At 40.8% G+C, this 15419-nt stretch overlaps 1 protein-coding gene across 6 annotated transcripts in view; it reads right to left on the bottom strand.

Moving 5' to 3' along the window:
* The window catches only part of MGAT4A (alpha-1,3-mannosyl-glycoprotein 4-beta-N-acetylglucosaminyltransferase A), a 127816-nt gene that overhangs the window by 59330 nt on the left and 53067 nt on the right, over positions 1 to 15419 (bottom strand). For 4 of the 6 annotated variants that reach the window (XR_004054465.1, XM_030921762.1, XM_030921760.1 and 1 more), the window contains exons 3-4: positions 14231 to 14398; positions 10657 to 10797 (exon numbers count right to left, since the gene is read on the bottom strand). Coding sequence is in view for 5 of the 6 variants with exons in the window: in XM_030921762.1 (XP_030777622.1) it covers positions 10657 to 10797; positions 14231 to 14398 (309 nt within the window). In the remaining variant the exon portion in view is untranslated. The remainder of the gene's footprint in view (positions 1 to 10656; positions 10798 to 14230; positions 14399 to 15419) is intronic. The other 2 variants (XM_030921763.1, XM_030921761.1) reach the window with 1 other exon arrangement.

Genomic DNA, 15419 nt, shown 5'->3' with positions numbered 1-15419 from the left:
CAGGTCAGCAACAGAAAATTGTACCCAGCTGAACTGAGTTCAGAAAATTGAACCGAACCGTGTAGAAATACTGCATACAAAATGCACACACCTCAAAATACCTACCAGCTGTCTCAGTTCACCACAGCTATCAACCACACCCATCCACACTGGGTGTTGCAACCTCCCATCAGATTTCAAATAATCTACCTCACAGCCCTTCACAATAACTTACAAGCTGCAACCTTCAGCAACCCACTTTAACAAGCAAATCTCAGGGCTTTTTCAAGATAGAGTGCCACATCTATGTATTTCTCAATCATTTACCCTGTGAAAAAATGTGCCACCATTATTATTAGGTTCTTATCCTTTTTTATGTGTAACTGATGAAGTTTTTTGAGTGTTGTGATCCTAACCCCCTTGCTCTCATTTTTTTGCGCCATTTTCATACCACAGTGATTTTTTAGGAACATACTGCATTATAGAGGTATTTCAAAGTAAGTTTTTAAAAATTATGCCTTAAAGTCTTAGTATACTAAGTATGTATCAATAGAGAAGTATTTTGAATATGTTAAAAACAACTTAGTCTTAATCATGCCACAATTTTTTGGAGATACTAAAAAATACTTATAATTCACAGAATTCTAATGCCAGCAGCTGGGTGCAGTGGCTCACGCCTGTAATCTCATCACTTTGGGAGACCGAAGCGGGTGGATCACGAGGTCAGAAGATCGAGACCACCCTGGCTAACACGGTGAAACCCTGTCTCTACTAAAAATACAAAAAATTAGCCAGGCATGGTAGCAGGCACCTGTAGTCCCAGCTATTCAGGAGGCTGAGGCAGGAGAATAGCTTGAATCCAGGAGGTGGAGGTTGCAGTGAGCCAAGATCGTGCCACTGCACTCCAGCCTGGGCGACACAGTGAGACTCCATCTCAAAAACAAACAAACAAAAAGAATTCTAATGCCAGAAGGAAGTGTAAAGACCATGGATCTACCACCATGATTCTTGAGGTAAGAATACTAAGATGCGAAAGGTTTAAGGGACTGCCCCAAGGTCTCATGCTACATCCCTCTATTCCATTTCAGGTAAGAAGAGTTCTCAAGCACTCAAAAAGATATTTGCTCTACAAGACTCTGTCCCCCACCTCCAGAAAAAGATATTTGCTCTATTTGTTTTGCACATATTTACTGCAAGGCATTTTTCTAGGTATTAGGCATACAATGGTAAATAACACAGATAAGGTCCCTGCCCTCATGGAACGCACATTCTAGAAAGGGGAAAAGGATTTAAAATATATGTGTCTTACAGGATGATATATATAGGCTGATACTGTCAAAGTGATGAATGGGGAGGGGGTATCCCTATAGGTCGTGTGGTCACGGAAGGCCTCTCTGATATCAGCTGAGCTGGTAACCATGAGAAAGAGCTGATGAAGAATACTGCAGAAGAGGAAGCAATAAGACCCTGAAGACAGAACGATTTTCACATAGTCAAGAAATACCAAGAGCAGGCTGGATCGAAAGCAGAATAAGCCCAGATTGAGAAAATCAGCCAGGGGTCACACTGCATATAACAAAGTTTGTTTTAATGCTGAGTGCAAGAGAAAGCCATTGTAAGGTTGTAAGCAGGGGAGTGACATTATCCAATTTGTAATTTTAAGAGATTATCAAATTTCACAAAAAGTAAAAGCACTTTGGGAGATCAGTTAGGAAGTTACTGTATTAACTAAAGGAAAAGATGGTGGTTTAAATGAGGCTGTAGGGTGTTTGAAGAGGTGGAGATGAGTGGATGATGGAGACGCTCACCAATGGGGCTTCAGCTAGCAGACGAGAGAAGGGGAGGGATCAAGGATGACTTGAGTAAGTGGACGGGGCAACTTTCACTCAGAACAACACACTTGAGGAGAGGGCCCTCAATCCAGATTTCTGTTCTGACCAAGTTACTCTGAGATGCCAAAAGACAGGATGAGTTACAATGGAAGCAAAATTACACAGAATAATCTACCTCAGAATTTAAGGCCGGGTGTGGTGGCTGATGCCTTTAATCCCAGCACTTCAGTAGACTGAGGCAGGAGGATCACTTGAGCCGAGCAGTTCGAGACTGGCCTGAGCAACGTGGCAAGACCCTGTCTCTACAAAAAATAAAAAACTTAGCTGGGCATAGTGGCGCATGCCTGTAGTCCTAGCTACTTGGGAGGCTGAGGTGGGAGGATCACCTGAGCCTGGGAGGTGGAGGCTGCAGTGAGCTGTGATCACACCACTGTACTCCAGCCCAGGCGACAGAGCGAGACCCTGTCTCAAAAAAACAAAAAAAAAATTACAAGCGTAGCAACTAGGATGAGGAGCATTCTTAGAAAATGCTAACTCATATGGAGTACAAAGACTTCACTTATGATGAAAGCAAAGCCCATGGTGATCCACAGTGTGCAAACAAAAATGGCATAAAGTCACAATGCAAATTCTCTATCCCTACCACACTCTGGGGATTTTTGGTTTCTGCTTTGCTTTGCTGAAGTTTAGATGGCACGTGATATGGTTTGGCTGTGTCCCTACCCAAATCTCATCTTGAATTCCTACCTATTGTGGGAGGGACCTGGTGGGAGTTAATGGAATCATGGGGGCAAATCTTTCCCATACTGTTCTCGTGACAGTGAATAAGTCTTACGAGATGTGATGGTTTTAAAAAGAGGAGTTCCCCTGCACAGGGTTGTTTTCTCTTTGCCTGCTGCCATCCATGTAAGATGTGACTTGCTCCTCCTTGCCTTCCGCCATGATTGTGAGGCTTCCCCAGCCACTTGGAAATCTAAGTTCAATTAAACCTCTTTCTTTTGTAAATTGCCCAGTCTCAGGTATGTCTTTATCAGCAGCATGAAAATAGACTAATACAGTAAACTGGTACCAGCAGAGTGGGGCGCTGCTGAAAAGATACCCGAAAATGTGGAAGCGACTTTGGAACTGGGTAACAGGCAGAGGCTGAACAGTTTGGAGGGCTCAGAAGGCAGGAAAATATAGGAAGTCTGGAGAGCTCCCTAGAGACTTGTTGAATGGCTGACCAAAATGCTGATAATGATATGGACAATGAAATCTAGACTGAGGTGGTCTCAGATGGAGATGAGGAACTTGTTGGGAACTGGAGTCAAGGTGCCTCTTATTATGTTTTAGCAAAGAGACTGGCAGCATTTTGCCCCTGCCCTAGAGATTTGCGGAACTTTGAACTTGAGAGAGATGATTTATGGTATCTGGTGGAAGAAATTTCTAAGCAGCAAAGCGTTCAAGAGGTAACTTGGGTGCTGTTAAAGGCATTCGGTGTTTTTGTTTTTTTTTGTTTTTATTGTTGTTGTTGTTCTTTTGAGACAGAGTTTCACTCTTGTGGCACAGGCTGGAGTGCAACGGCACGATCTCGGCTCACTGCAACCTCCATCTCCCAGCTTCAAACAATTCTCCTGCCTCAGCCTCCCGAGTAGCTGGGATTACAGGTGCCAGCCACCGTGGCCAGATTTCCTGTGCTGTTTTGTATTTTTAGTAGAGACAGGGTTTCACCACGTTGGTCAGGCTGGTCTCGAACTCCTGACCTCGTGATCCACCCGCCTTGGCCTCCCAAAGTGCTGGGATTATAGGCGTGAGCCACCCCGCCCAGCCAGCGTTCAGTTTTAAAAGGGAAAGAGCATAAAAGTTTGGAAAATTTGCAGCCTGACAACGTAATAGAAAAGAAAATCTCATTTTCTGAGGTGAAATTCAAGCCAGTTGCAGAAATTTGCATAAGTAACGAGGAGCTGAATGGTTAAGCTCAATGGGGAAAATGTCTCCAAGGCATGTCAGAGACCTTTGTGGCAACCCCTCCCTACACAGGCCCAGAGATTTAGGAGGGAAAAACGTTTTCCTGGGCCGGGCCCAGGGTCCCTCTGCTGTGTGCAGTCTAGGGACTTGGTGACCTGTGTCCCAGCCACTCCAGCCTTGACTAAAAGGGGCCAAGGTACTGCTCAGGCCATGGCTTCAGAGGGTGCAAGCCCCAAGCCTTGGCAGCTTCCGCATGGTGTTGAGCCTGCAGGTGCACAGAAGTCAAGAATTGGGAACTTCCACCTAGATTCCAGAGGATGAATGGATACGCCTGGATGCTCAGGCAGAAGTTTGCTGTAGGCATGGTGCTCTTATGGAGAACCTCTGCTAGCACAGGGCGGAAGGGACATGTGGGGTCAGAGACCCCCCTGACAGAGTCCCTATTGGGGCACCACCTAGTGTAGCTGTGAGAAGAGGACCACCGTCCTCCAGACCCCACAATGGTAGATCCACCCATGGCTTTCACCACGTGCCTGGAAAAGCCACACTCAACACAAGCCCCTGAAAGCAGCCGGGAGGGAGGCTGTACCCTGCAGAGCCACAGGGGCAGAGCTGCCCAAGACCAAGGGAACCCATCTCTTGCATCAGTGTGACCTGGATGTGAGACATGGAGTCAAAGGAAATCATTTTGGAGTTTTAAGATTTGACTGCCCTGCTGGATTGTGGACTTGTACAGGGCCTGTAACCCCTTTGTTTTGGCCAATTTTTCCCATTTGGAATGGCTGTATTTACCCAATGCTGGTACCCGCATTGTATCTAGGAAGTAACTAGCTTGTTTTTGATTTTACAGGCTCATGGGTGGAAGGGACTTGCCTCATCTCAGATGAGATGTTGGACTATGGACTTTTGAGTTAATGCTGAAATGAGTTAATGACTTCAGGGAACGGTTGGGAAGGCATGACTGGTTTTGAAATGTGAGGATGTGAGATTTGGGAGGGGCTGGGGGCGGAATGATATGGTTTGGGTGTGTCCCCACCCAAATCTCATCTTGAACTCCTATGTGTTGCGGGAGGCACCCGGTGAGAGGTAATTGAATCATGGGGCAAGTCTTTCCTGTGCTGTTCTCATGACAGTGAATAAGCCTCACGTGATCTGATGGTTTTAAAAAGAGAAGTTTCCTTGCACAAGCTCACTCTCTCTTTGCCTGCTGCCATCCATGTAAGATGTGACTTGCTCCTCCTTGCCTTCTGCCATGATTGTGAGGCCTCCCCAGTTGTGTGGAACTCTAAGTCCAATTAAACCTCTTTCTTTTGTAAATTGCCCAGTCTCAGGTGTGTCTTTATCAGCAGTGTGAAAATGGACTAATACAGCGTGTTTAGAGAATAAACCATTTTATCCCTAATACACTATTTTAGAGTTAAAATTTAAATTATTTAGCTTAAACCAGGGTATTCAAAGACTTCAAAAGCACTAAAAATGAAACTTCTAATTTCAGCCCAACCTACAAAATGAGAGTAACCATGCTTATGGTAATTTGCAAAATTACCACCAAAAAAGGGTAGTTTCCTTGGCCTTCTGAGCCCATGGAAGGGCTGCACTTCTTAGTCCCCTTATGGTTGGGGACTGTGGGGCCAAGGGGATATAATTATTAATAGCCCATGAGTCATCGGCATGTGTAATCTGTGGGCTGAGCACTGATAACTGCAGTGTGAAATCCTTGAGATTGTCTGTTCTCTTTGGCAGAGCAGCCAGAAATATTCAAGATGGCAACTGCTCTGTCAGCCTGGATCCCTGCATGACTGGTCAACCTTGGTGGACATGTACTATGAGCAAAAAAAAAAAAAAATACACACGTGTTCTCTCAATCACTGAGACTCTGGGGTTGTTAGTTACCACAACATAACCCAGCCTGTCCTATCTGATACCATGTTCTTCTACCATGTACAATCCAGAAAATGTAAGTATTCTACTGAGCTAGAGTTCAGAAGAAGTATGTCAGCAAAGTGAAGAATATGGTCATATCATCCTTTTAGGGAGGAGCAAGATGGACCAAGGAATCCAAACAGAAATAGAGCCAACCGGTTTGGCTAGGTACTGGGATCACTGATTTTGTTTTAATTCTGAGTGCAAGAGTTCCATTGATTAACCACCTAGTATTTCCAATTCAAGTAGTAACTGTGCATATATAATACATCTATTATGTACTAGACAGTCTGAAATACAGCCATGAGATAGGTAAGCCCCCCACCTCATGGTATTTATAATTTGACAGAACTATCAACTGTGATTATTTCATTTGCTTCCACTTTCCTGGGAAGTTTTCCAATTCTAGTTTGTATTTCTTTTAAAGTAAAAAAAGAATTAGGAAAAATCTTGGCATTCTCAACCTTCAGTAACTCAATCTACCTTCAGTTATAACTACATTATGTCCCCTTAAAAATGTTCATTGCTAGCCAAATATTTTTAGCCTATCATGTTTCCTTATGGTTTGACTGTAGTCATTTATTCCTCATTTCTTTCCTTATATCTCATGACAGTATTTTTTTTTCTTCTACTGCCTCATTGCCCTTTCTCTGCCTCTGTCTTCCTTGTGTTCACCTTCCTCTTTCCCTGGAAATTAACTGGTGGAAAACCTTCAAGTCCCAGTCCTAGGCCCTAGGAGATCTCATCCATTTCTGTGTCTGCAATCACTTACTCCCAAACAATGACTCATAAAATTAAATCTAACTCAGATCTCTCCTTTGAGTCCCAGATCTAAATATCCAACTGCCTACTCCAACATCTCCACTGTGATATCTCAAAATCACCTCCAAATTATCATATCCAAATTTAATTTATAAACTTCTCTCGCAAACCAGTGATGCAAAACAGTATCTACTGTCCCCTATCTCACTGAATGGCCCACCACGCATTCCAGCCACTCAGTACAGAAACCCTGGGATCATTCCTGACCACTCCTCTACCTCAGTCCACAAATCCAGAACACTATGTCCTCCCTGATACATTCCCGTATGTTCCAAACAACTCTAGGTCCATCTTCTACTTCCCATCTCTAATACTACCACTGCTACCTTGTCCAAGTTGACCATCTCTCCAGTGGATTACTGAAACAGCCTATCTGGTTTTTCATATCTATTCTTCTTCCCACATCCTCAATCATCCTTCCCATTGCAGCAAATGTGATCTCTGTAAAATTTAAATCTTACCAAGTCATTATTAATAAGTACTGTTGAAAACCCTTCAATGGCTTCCTACTGCTCTTAGGATAGAAACCAAAATCCCATAAATGGTCTAGGAGGCCCTACATGGTGGTCTGGCCTCAACTTACGTCTCTAGCCTCATCTTGTTCCACACACCTCCTCACTCTAAACTTAAACTACAGCGACCTTCTTTCATTCTCTAGAACACTCCACACTCCCTTCCACCACAGGACTTTTGTGGTGCTCTTTCCATCTTCCGGAATATTCTTTTCCATTGTGATGGAGAGAATAACAGTATCCCAAAGATGTCCATGCCGTAATTCCTGGAGCCTGTGAATATGTCACCTTACATGGCAAAATGGACTTTGCAGATGTGATGAAAGTTCTTGAGATGGGGTAATTATTCTGGATTACCTAGTGGGCCCAATATAAACACAAGGGTCTTTATGAAAGGAAGGAGGGAGGGTCACAGCAAAAGAAGGAGATGGAACAACAGAATCAAGAGGGTCATGGTCAGAGAGATTTGACGATACTGTACTTTGAAGATGAAGGAAGAGGCCACAAAGTAATGTGGAAAAGGCAAAAAATAAAATAAAATAAAATAAAAAGGATCCTCCCCTAGAGATTCCAGAAGGAACACACCCCTCTTGACAATCTGGTTCTAGGACCTCTGCCTCGCAAACTGTAAGATGAAAAATCTGTGTTGTGGTTTAAACACAGTGATTTTGTGTCAATTTGTTACAGCAGCAACAGGACACTAACACACCCATCTTCACCAGTAAATGACAGATTCTATCAGCCTGAGGCCAAACATAATTTCTCAGAGTTCCTTAAACTCCCTAATTAGGCCAAAAGTCCTTCTTACACATTCTCAAAGCATCCTTTACACTGGTAATTACAGTTGTAATTATACAGTTGTTTGTATAATTGACTACGTGACTAATACGTATCTTCTTTACTGGGCTGAAGCTCCACAAGACTCGGAACCACATCTAATTTTGTGTACCAAAGTATCTGACAAGGTGCCTGGCCCATAGCAATTGCTCGTGGACTTTGATTGCAGCAAATACTCCAAGAATTATCTGTTATCCTCCACCAAGCAGTAGTGCCATTTCGCTAGACAACCCAGTAAAAGTCTTTTCTCAGCTCTCCTGCTCTGCTCTAAATGGGCCCTTCAACCTGAAGACCTGAATGTTTCTTCAACTCAAAGAAATTTACTCCTATAAGCTGGTAATTCCCTCTTTTCACTCTCTTTGTTCACTCCTTCTGAAATTACTACCAGATGAACATTAAAACTTTTGTCTACTTCCATTCTTTATGCGTTTATTGCTGCATTCTGGAAGAAATACGGAGCTCAGTCTTTCTGATCACTAATTTGGTCTTCAGTTACGTCTAGCTAAAATTCCGTATCAGTCCCTAGACATGGGATTTTTAAATATAATCATTGAAATCATAAGTACAAAGATTTCTAACAGATCCTTTGATAATGGTCAGTTATTGTGTTACGGGCAAGTTGTCCTCCCTCATTTCTAAAAATATGTTGTTTTATTTTTAAATCATATTCATTCTGTTTGTTCTGCAAACTCAATTTTCTTTAGTATTAAGTCATTCATGGTACTAATTTTCTTAAACGATTCGGCAACCCCTCGTTGCTGAAGTCACCCTTGAGCCCGTTTGTAGTCTCTGGGTCTGTTTGCCACAGGTTGCCTTGGCGAATGTAGTGGGAGGATACAGATGTGGTGCTGGGTGGTGCGCCGGCCATTTTCTGTTCTGGGTGTGAGAATCCCAGCCACTCCCCTGGGGGGTCAGCAGCCACCAGCAGCACTGTCCTTCCTCTTCAGCCTTACGATGGCTTAACTGTTCTAAGTGCTGTTCCCTAATTAACCAGCCTGAACACTGGAAAACAGCATTTTTAGCAAGAAGCTGTTTTTCTTTATCTAAGAAACAGAAGTTCTGAATATGAAGCCCTAGATAAGTTCCGGGGTTCCATAAAATTCCAGAAATTACAAACAAAATTATATTTTCTATGGGCATGTTCCAAAGTAGAAATTGACAGCTTTCCTAGAATATCCAAAGGGTCCTGTAACTAAAAATATTAAGAGCTGTTCCCCAAAGATTTAGGGAGGAAAATGTTTAAGGTAGTAAATATGGGTTATTTGCCTATCCGTTTTTTTCTACCAAGCTGTTTTTTCTACCTTTCAAAAATAGTGGCAGCTTTATAAGAATGTTAACTATTGGAAAGCTGGTTGACGAAGATTTTATTATATTTATAATGGATAAAGTCATGTAAACAAATGGGATGGAAGCCATAGCTTCAAAAGAAAGAGAATGTCACATTTATAAAATAAAAACCTAACAGAGACCTTGGAAGTTTTAAATGACTTTAAAATCACTTCTAATTTCTTTTTATTTGATACTCTTATGAATGAAGAAATAGCCTAAACAAACCCACAATTACTTAAGACATCTTATCCAAACAGTGATTATTAAAGGGAGATGTTATATCAGCTTCAAAAATAATTAATAATCAACATTCTAAAACAAACAAACAAAAAAAAACAAAGTACCACACACACCTTGTTAGTCTCTGTATACCTGGCACCTGCAAAATGCCTGGCTTCAATAAATATTTTTTGAATCATTAGAGAAAGGAAAGAAGGGGTTTGTTTCAACGTACTATTTTAAGAGTTTCTACCTCCTTAAGAAGGAAGGTAGTATATCATTTCAACTGATTAATGAAATAGAAAGACAGCAGAACTAAAACAAGATGAATGTAAAAGCTTACATTTACAGATCAGTGAGAAGATGTGATCCCCCCAAAAAGACAGCAAAATACTTAAGAATCCCATTGAATCAAAAGTAGACTCAGCTTTTCAAAAACACTAACCCAAAAATGAATTTTGGTATCTATGAAGTAATCGTTTCATCACTTGTTAAAAACTTATCAAAGAACAAAATAATATTCTGCCCTCTACATGTTAAAATCTACGAAGAAAAGATTAACGAAGTCAACACAGCGGAATAAAAAGTATGAGTGGTAAATGGTTCTTGGGCTGGTTTGCTCAAGCCCACTTCCACTCTGTGGAGTGTAGTTTGGTTCCAACAAATTTGTGCTTACGTTGCTTCAAAAAAAAAAAAAAGAGTGGTAAATAGTTTCTATAAGGAAAATTGAGGAAGTTCTGTTGGCTCTGACAAGAAGAGAAAAACAAGCTATATAGTATCTTTTGAATAAATTAGGAAGAAGTAAATCAAAGCATTTCTACTACTGCATAAAAAGTTACACAAAAGTTACTATCTACTTACATCTCTGTACCAAAAGTGAGGCAGACGTAAGAAAAACCTCTGTGACGTGACCAAAAGAGCTGTTAATTTTGAAATAAGGTAACAGGAAAAAATGTCATCTCTCTACTTCCCAAATTTCTAAAACAGAAAAATGACAAAGGTGTCAACATTTGTCTGCCTAGGATGGGGCCTGAACTAGATTTCACATGATCCCTTTCAGCTATATTACTTTGATCTACGAAGGAAACGTCCAACTCCTTTCGACATGGAGTTTAGAATGAGACCCAACCTGAGGTGCACAGATAAAGAAAGAACTTTTATTTTTTGACCTCCCAGACTTCTGATGGTGAACATAAGAGTCCAAGACACAATTAACAGCAGTAGTACAACTGCAGTAAGAAACAAAATAAACATACCTCCTGTTCTTCCATTGCCAATCTGCACAGCAGGTTCAAGACTTCCTTCATTTTTCAATAAATGAGGCAAATGATAATAAATACTTGGCACTTGAAGAGATTTTTTGCTTGTTAACTCCTTTAACAGCTTTAGGGTATTACCTGAAACAGAAGCATAATTAATACACAAGAATTACCTTACAGAAATTGCTGATTTTATAAAACCAGCAGTAAAAATTAATGAGAACTAGAACTAAAGAATTTTCTTTCCTAGTTTCACGCTCTGGTAAATGAGATCTCCATTTAAGATGAAAAGGACACTTTCAAAGCCAGAGTCTCACAGGTCATGATGTTGATAAAACTGGCTGAAGGAAACCAGCATGGCCAGCTAGAGAACCATAAGAAGGTGGGATGCTAAGGGCTCACCTATATAATGTGTTAGTACTGAAGTTTGCCAAGCGGACTCTAAATATGCTGTCGGTTTATGAAAATGTAATAAATAATAATAAGTACATTGACTCTCAATCACTTTCATTTTCTTTCTTTCCCTTTTTTTTTTTTTTTTTTTTTTGAGACAGGGTCTTGCTCTGTAGCCCAGGCTGGTATCCACTGGCACAATCACGGTTTACTGTCACCTTGACCTCCCAGGCTCAAGAGGTCCTCCCCACCTCAGCCTCCTGAGTACCTGGGACAGCAGGCACATGCTACCACAATGGTTAATTTAAAAAAAAAAAAAAAAAAAATTTTTTTTTTTTTTTTTTTTTTTGTAGAGACTAGAGTCTCACTATGTTGCCCAGGCTGGTCTCAAACTCCTGGCTCAAGCAATCCTCCTATCTTGGCCTCCCAAAGTGCTGGGATTACAGGCATGAGCCACCATGCCCAGCCATTCACTTCTTTATGCATTACATGTTATCAAAGTTTCACATGGAAGGAATTTTTTTCTGAAAACTTCAAGTAAAATACTATAAACAGCATGACCTGGGAATGTCCAGCACAGATCACAACTTTCAGAGAGTTTCATTTATTTTTCTCACTCCTTGGTAGTATTGGTAGTATAAATAATGTTTTAAAATTTCATTAAATTAGAATTTAACCTTAGAAACAAGGACGTTAGCAGTAGGAATTTGTTACCTCAACTTCATTAAAAATGAGAAGAACCAAAAATTCACAAAAGAAATGCAAATGACTGTCATATGTGAAATTAAAGTTTAATTTCATGAGTGAAGAAACAATTACAAATTATAATATATCTATCAATTTCCACCTATGAAATCAGTAGATTAAATAATAATATTAAATATTGGTGATAACAAGATAAACGTTCCAACTATTCAAAGCAGCATCAAAAACCCTAAAACATTTCTGTCCTATTACTCAGTAATTTCTCTTTGAAGAATTTAGCTTCTATACATTCAACAAATATTTAATGATTATCTATTTTATTCCAGCAAATGTACCACGTGTTCAAAAATCAATAGTCATCAAAACACAGATCCTATTTCTACGGAAGTCATAATCCAGTGAAAATAACTCAAAAGTTACTAGAAATATGATTGATTTATATACAAATATGTTCACCCGAGTTATAAACTACAGGGGAAAAACCACCCAGAAAAACCCATTTGAATAACTGTAGAAAAAATGTTTATTATGGTATATATAGCTGGCATATTCACAGCCACTAAAAATAATATTTTGAAGATTATTTAATGACAGTTTTAAAATGCTCATAGTATAATTTCAAGAGTGAAAATCAGGTCATCATACGCAATAACAATTTTGAAGAAAAATAGTCATGGAAAAAACACTAGAAGGAAACAAAAAATGTTAGTAGAAATCACTGGGCATCAGGCTTATGGGTGATTTATATTTTATCTACACCAGTCCATGAGTTTCAACATCAGGGGGACATAATGTGAAGTTTATCAGCAGGAGGAGAAGGAGTACGCAACTTTACAAATAAGGGGAGGCAGTGGATCTGGAGATCCAGATGAAGCTAAATGAAAACAGGTGAAGCTAAATGAAAAAGTATGCTAATCTAGAAAGATTATGCAAATTTGGAGGCAATCAATTAGATACATATGTCGATTTAATTATCAGATAAAGAAGAGCACAGAAAGAGAGATCATTTGACCTCATCTTACTCTGACCAGGATTTCTCAGAGAAGAAACAGGCCAGATACTCCTAAAGTATCCAGTAGGAAACTATGTGTGTTCTTCATTATAAATCAGGTTTAAGAGCACTAATTGCTTCAAATAGCTCAAAGATTTCTCCAGAGTCCATCTGAAGTCCACACATAAGTCATCACAGAAACATGGATGCACAAAAAGTTAAATTGTAATCTCATTTTGAATATATTTTCAAAAGATGCACATTCTTCACTACTGCCAATGAAATTTATTGCACCGCAATTTAACTTTTATTGTTTCTGAGATGGAGTCTCACTCTGGAGTGCAGAGCTGGAATGCAGTGGCGTGATCACAGCTCACTGCAACTTCCCCTCCAGGGTTCAAGTGATTCTCCTGCCTCAGCCTCCCCAGTAGCTGGCACTACAGGCACGCACCACCACACCCGGCTAATTATTGTATTTTTAGTAGGGGTGAGGTTTCACCATGTTGGCCAGCCTGGTCTTGAACTCCTGACCGCAAAAGATCTGCCCGCCTTGGTCTCCCAGAGTGCTGGGATTATAGGCGTGAGCCACTGTGCCCAGACAATTTAACTTAATATGACTCTCTTAAAATCAAATTTAGCAGGTAATAACATTTTTTTTTTTTTTTTTTTTTGTAATTTACTAGAAGAGAAAGTGTTGTGTGGTGGTTTTTCTCTCTGAAAAGGGTAACAGATGCTGGCTGATAAACTATTCTACATGACTTTCAAAAAAAATATTCCACATGCCCCTTTGAAAATATAATCCGGGCCAGGCGCGGTGGCTCAAGCCTGTAATCCCAGCACTTTGGGAGGCCGAGACGGGGGAATCACAAGGTCAGGAGATCAAGACCATCCTGGCTAACATGGTGAAACCCCGTCTCTACTAAAAAATACAAAAAACTAGCCGGGCGAGGTGGCGGGCGCCTGTAGTCCCAGCTACTCGGGAGGCTGAGGCAGGAGAATGGCGTAAACCCGGGAGGTGCAGCTTGCAGTGAGCTGAGAACCGGCCACTGCACTCCAGCCTGGGCGACAGAGCGAGACTCCGTCTCAAAAAAAAAAAAAAAAAAAAAAAAAAAATATATATATATATATATAATCCTTTTCGGCCGGGTGTGGTGGCTCACGCCTGTAATCCCAGCACTTTGGGAGGCCAAGGTGGGCGGATCACGAGGTCAGGAGATCAAGACCATCCTAGCTAACACAGTGAAACCCCGTCTCTACTAAAAATACAAAAAATTACCCGGGCGTGGTGGCGGTGCCTGTAGTCCCAGCTACTTGGGAGGCTGAGGCAGGAGAATGGCGTGAACCCGGGAGGTGGAGCCGAGATCCCTAGATCGCTCCACTGCACTCCAGCCTGGGCTACAGAATGAGACTCGGTCTCAAAGAAAAAACAAACAAACAAACAAAAAATATATATATATTTAATATAAAAAATACTGTTTGTACCTGAAAACTTATTCAATGCATCCTTACTTCCATTTGTTTCTGCTCCTACACGCTTGAACTGTTGCACAATGGTATTTAATTCAGAAGAGCGCTGTGAGATTCTATGTTCAGCTATTCGAAGACGTTCTTTCAAAGCAAGGAATTCTCGTTGATAAGCAATCAGTTTTTCTAGAAGCAAAACCAAAACAGTTATAGTATATGTCTTAAAACAAACAAACAACATAATCTAAATGGAACTGTAAAATTACAAAGTTTAAAGTTGAGTTTTTCAGAAGAAAATATTTATTCATTGATACATAACAGAAAAAAAAGGGCTCTGACTTGTTATATAACAAAACTTACATGCTCTTATTATTTGTAAGAATGCTCTTAATGCTTATTATTATGCTCTTATTATTTGTAAAAATGTGAGCAGTCTCCAGCACTTCATATAATTAAAGATGGATAAAACAATAAAAGGTTTAGAATAAACACTTTAAAGCATCATACTAACATCACCTGTCAAAGGGTACAAACAACTATAAATACCGTATTCACATCAACCAGATAGAGATGAGGCAGAAACTGATGGTAATATATATAATAGTAAAATGAATATAACATATTTTATAGCATAATCATTAATTTCCATAGACCAAACTTTTCCTCTGAACTTCCTAGTCCTCAAAGATTTCCCTAGGCCAGACATCAAATTCCCAATCTCTAAAAACCCAGTGAGTGGCCAGGCGTGGTGGCTCATACCTGTAATCCCAGCACTCTAGGAGGCCAAGGTGGAGGATGGTTTGAGCCCAGGAGTCCAAGACCAGCCTAGGCAACATAGCAAGACCCCATCTCTACAAAACAATAAAAAATTAGTGGCCGGGTGTGGTGGCTCACACCTGTAATCCCAGCATTTTGGGAGGCCGAGGCGGGCAGATCACGAGGTCAGGAGATTGAGACCAGCCTGGCTAACACGGTGAAACCTCGTCTCTATTAAAAATACAAAAAATTAGCCAGGCGTGGTGGTGGGCGCCTGTAGTCCCAGCTACTCGGGAGGCTGAGGCAGGAGAATGGCGTGAAACTGGGAGGCAGAGCTTGCAGTGAGCTGAGATCGCACCACTGCACTCTAGCCTGGGTGACAGAGCGAGACTCCATCTCAAAAAGAAAAAAAAAAAAAAAATTAGCTAGGCATGGTGGTGTGCGCCTGTAG

This window comes from Rhinopithecus roxellana, chromosome 17 (assembly GCF_007565055.1).
Source record: "Rhinopithecus roxellana isolate Shanxi Qingling chromosome 17, ASM756505v1, whole genome shotgun sequence".
Lineage (NCBI taxonomy): Eukaryota > Metazoa > Chordata > Mammalia > Primates > Cercopithecidae > Rhinopithecus > Rhinopithecus roxellana.
This window is presented reverse-complemented; position numbering and strand designations above follow the sequence as displayed.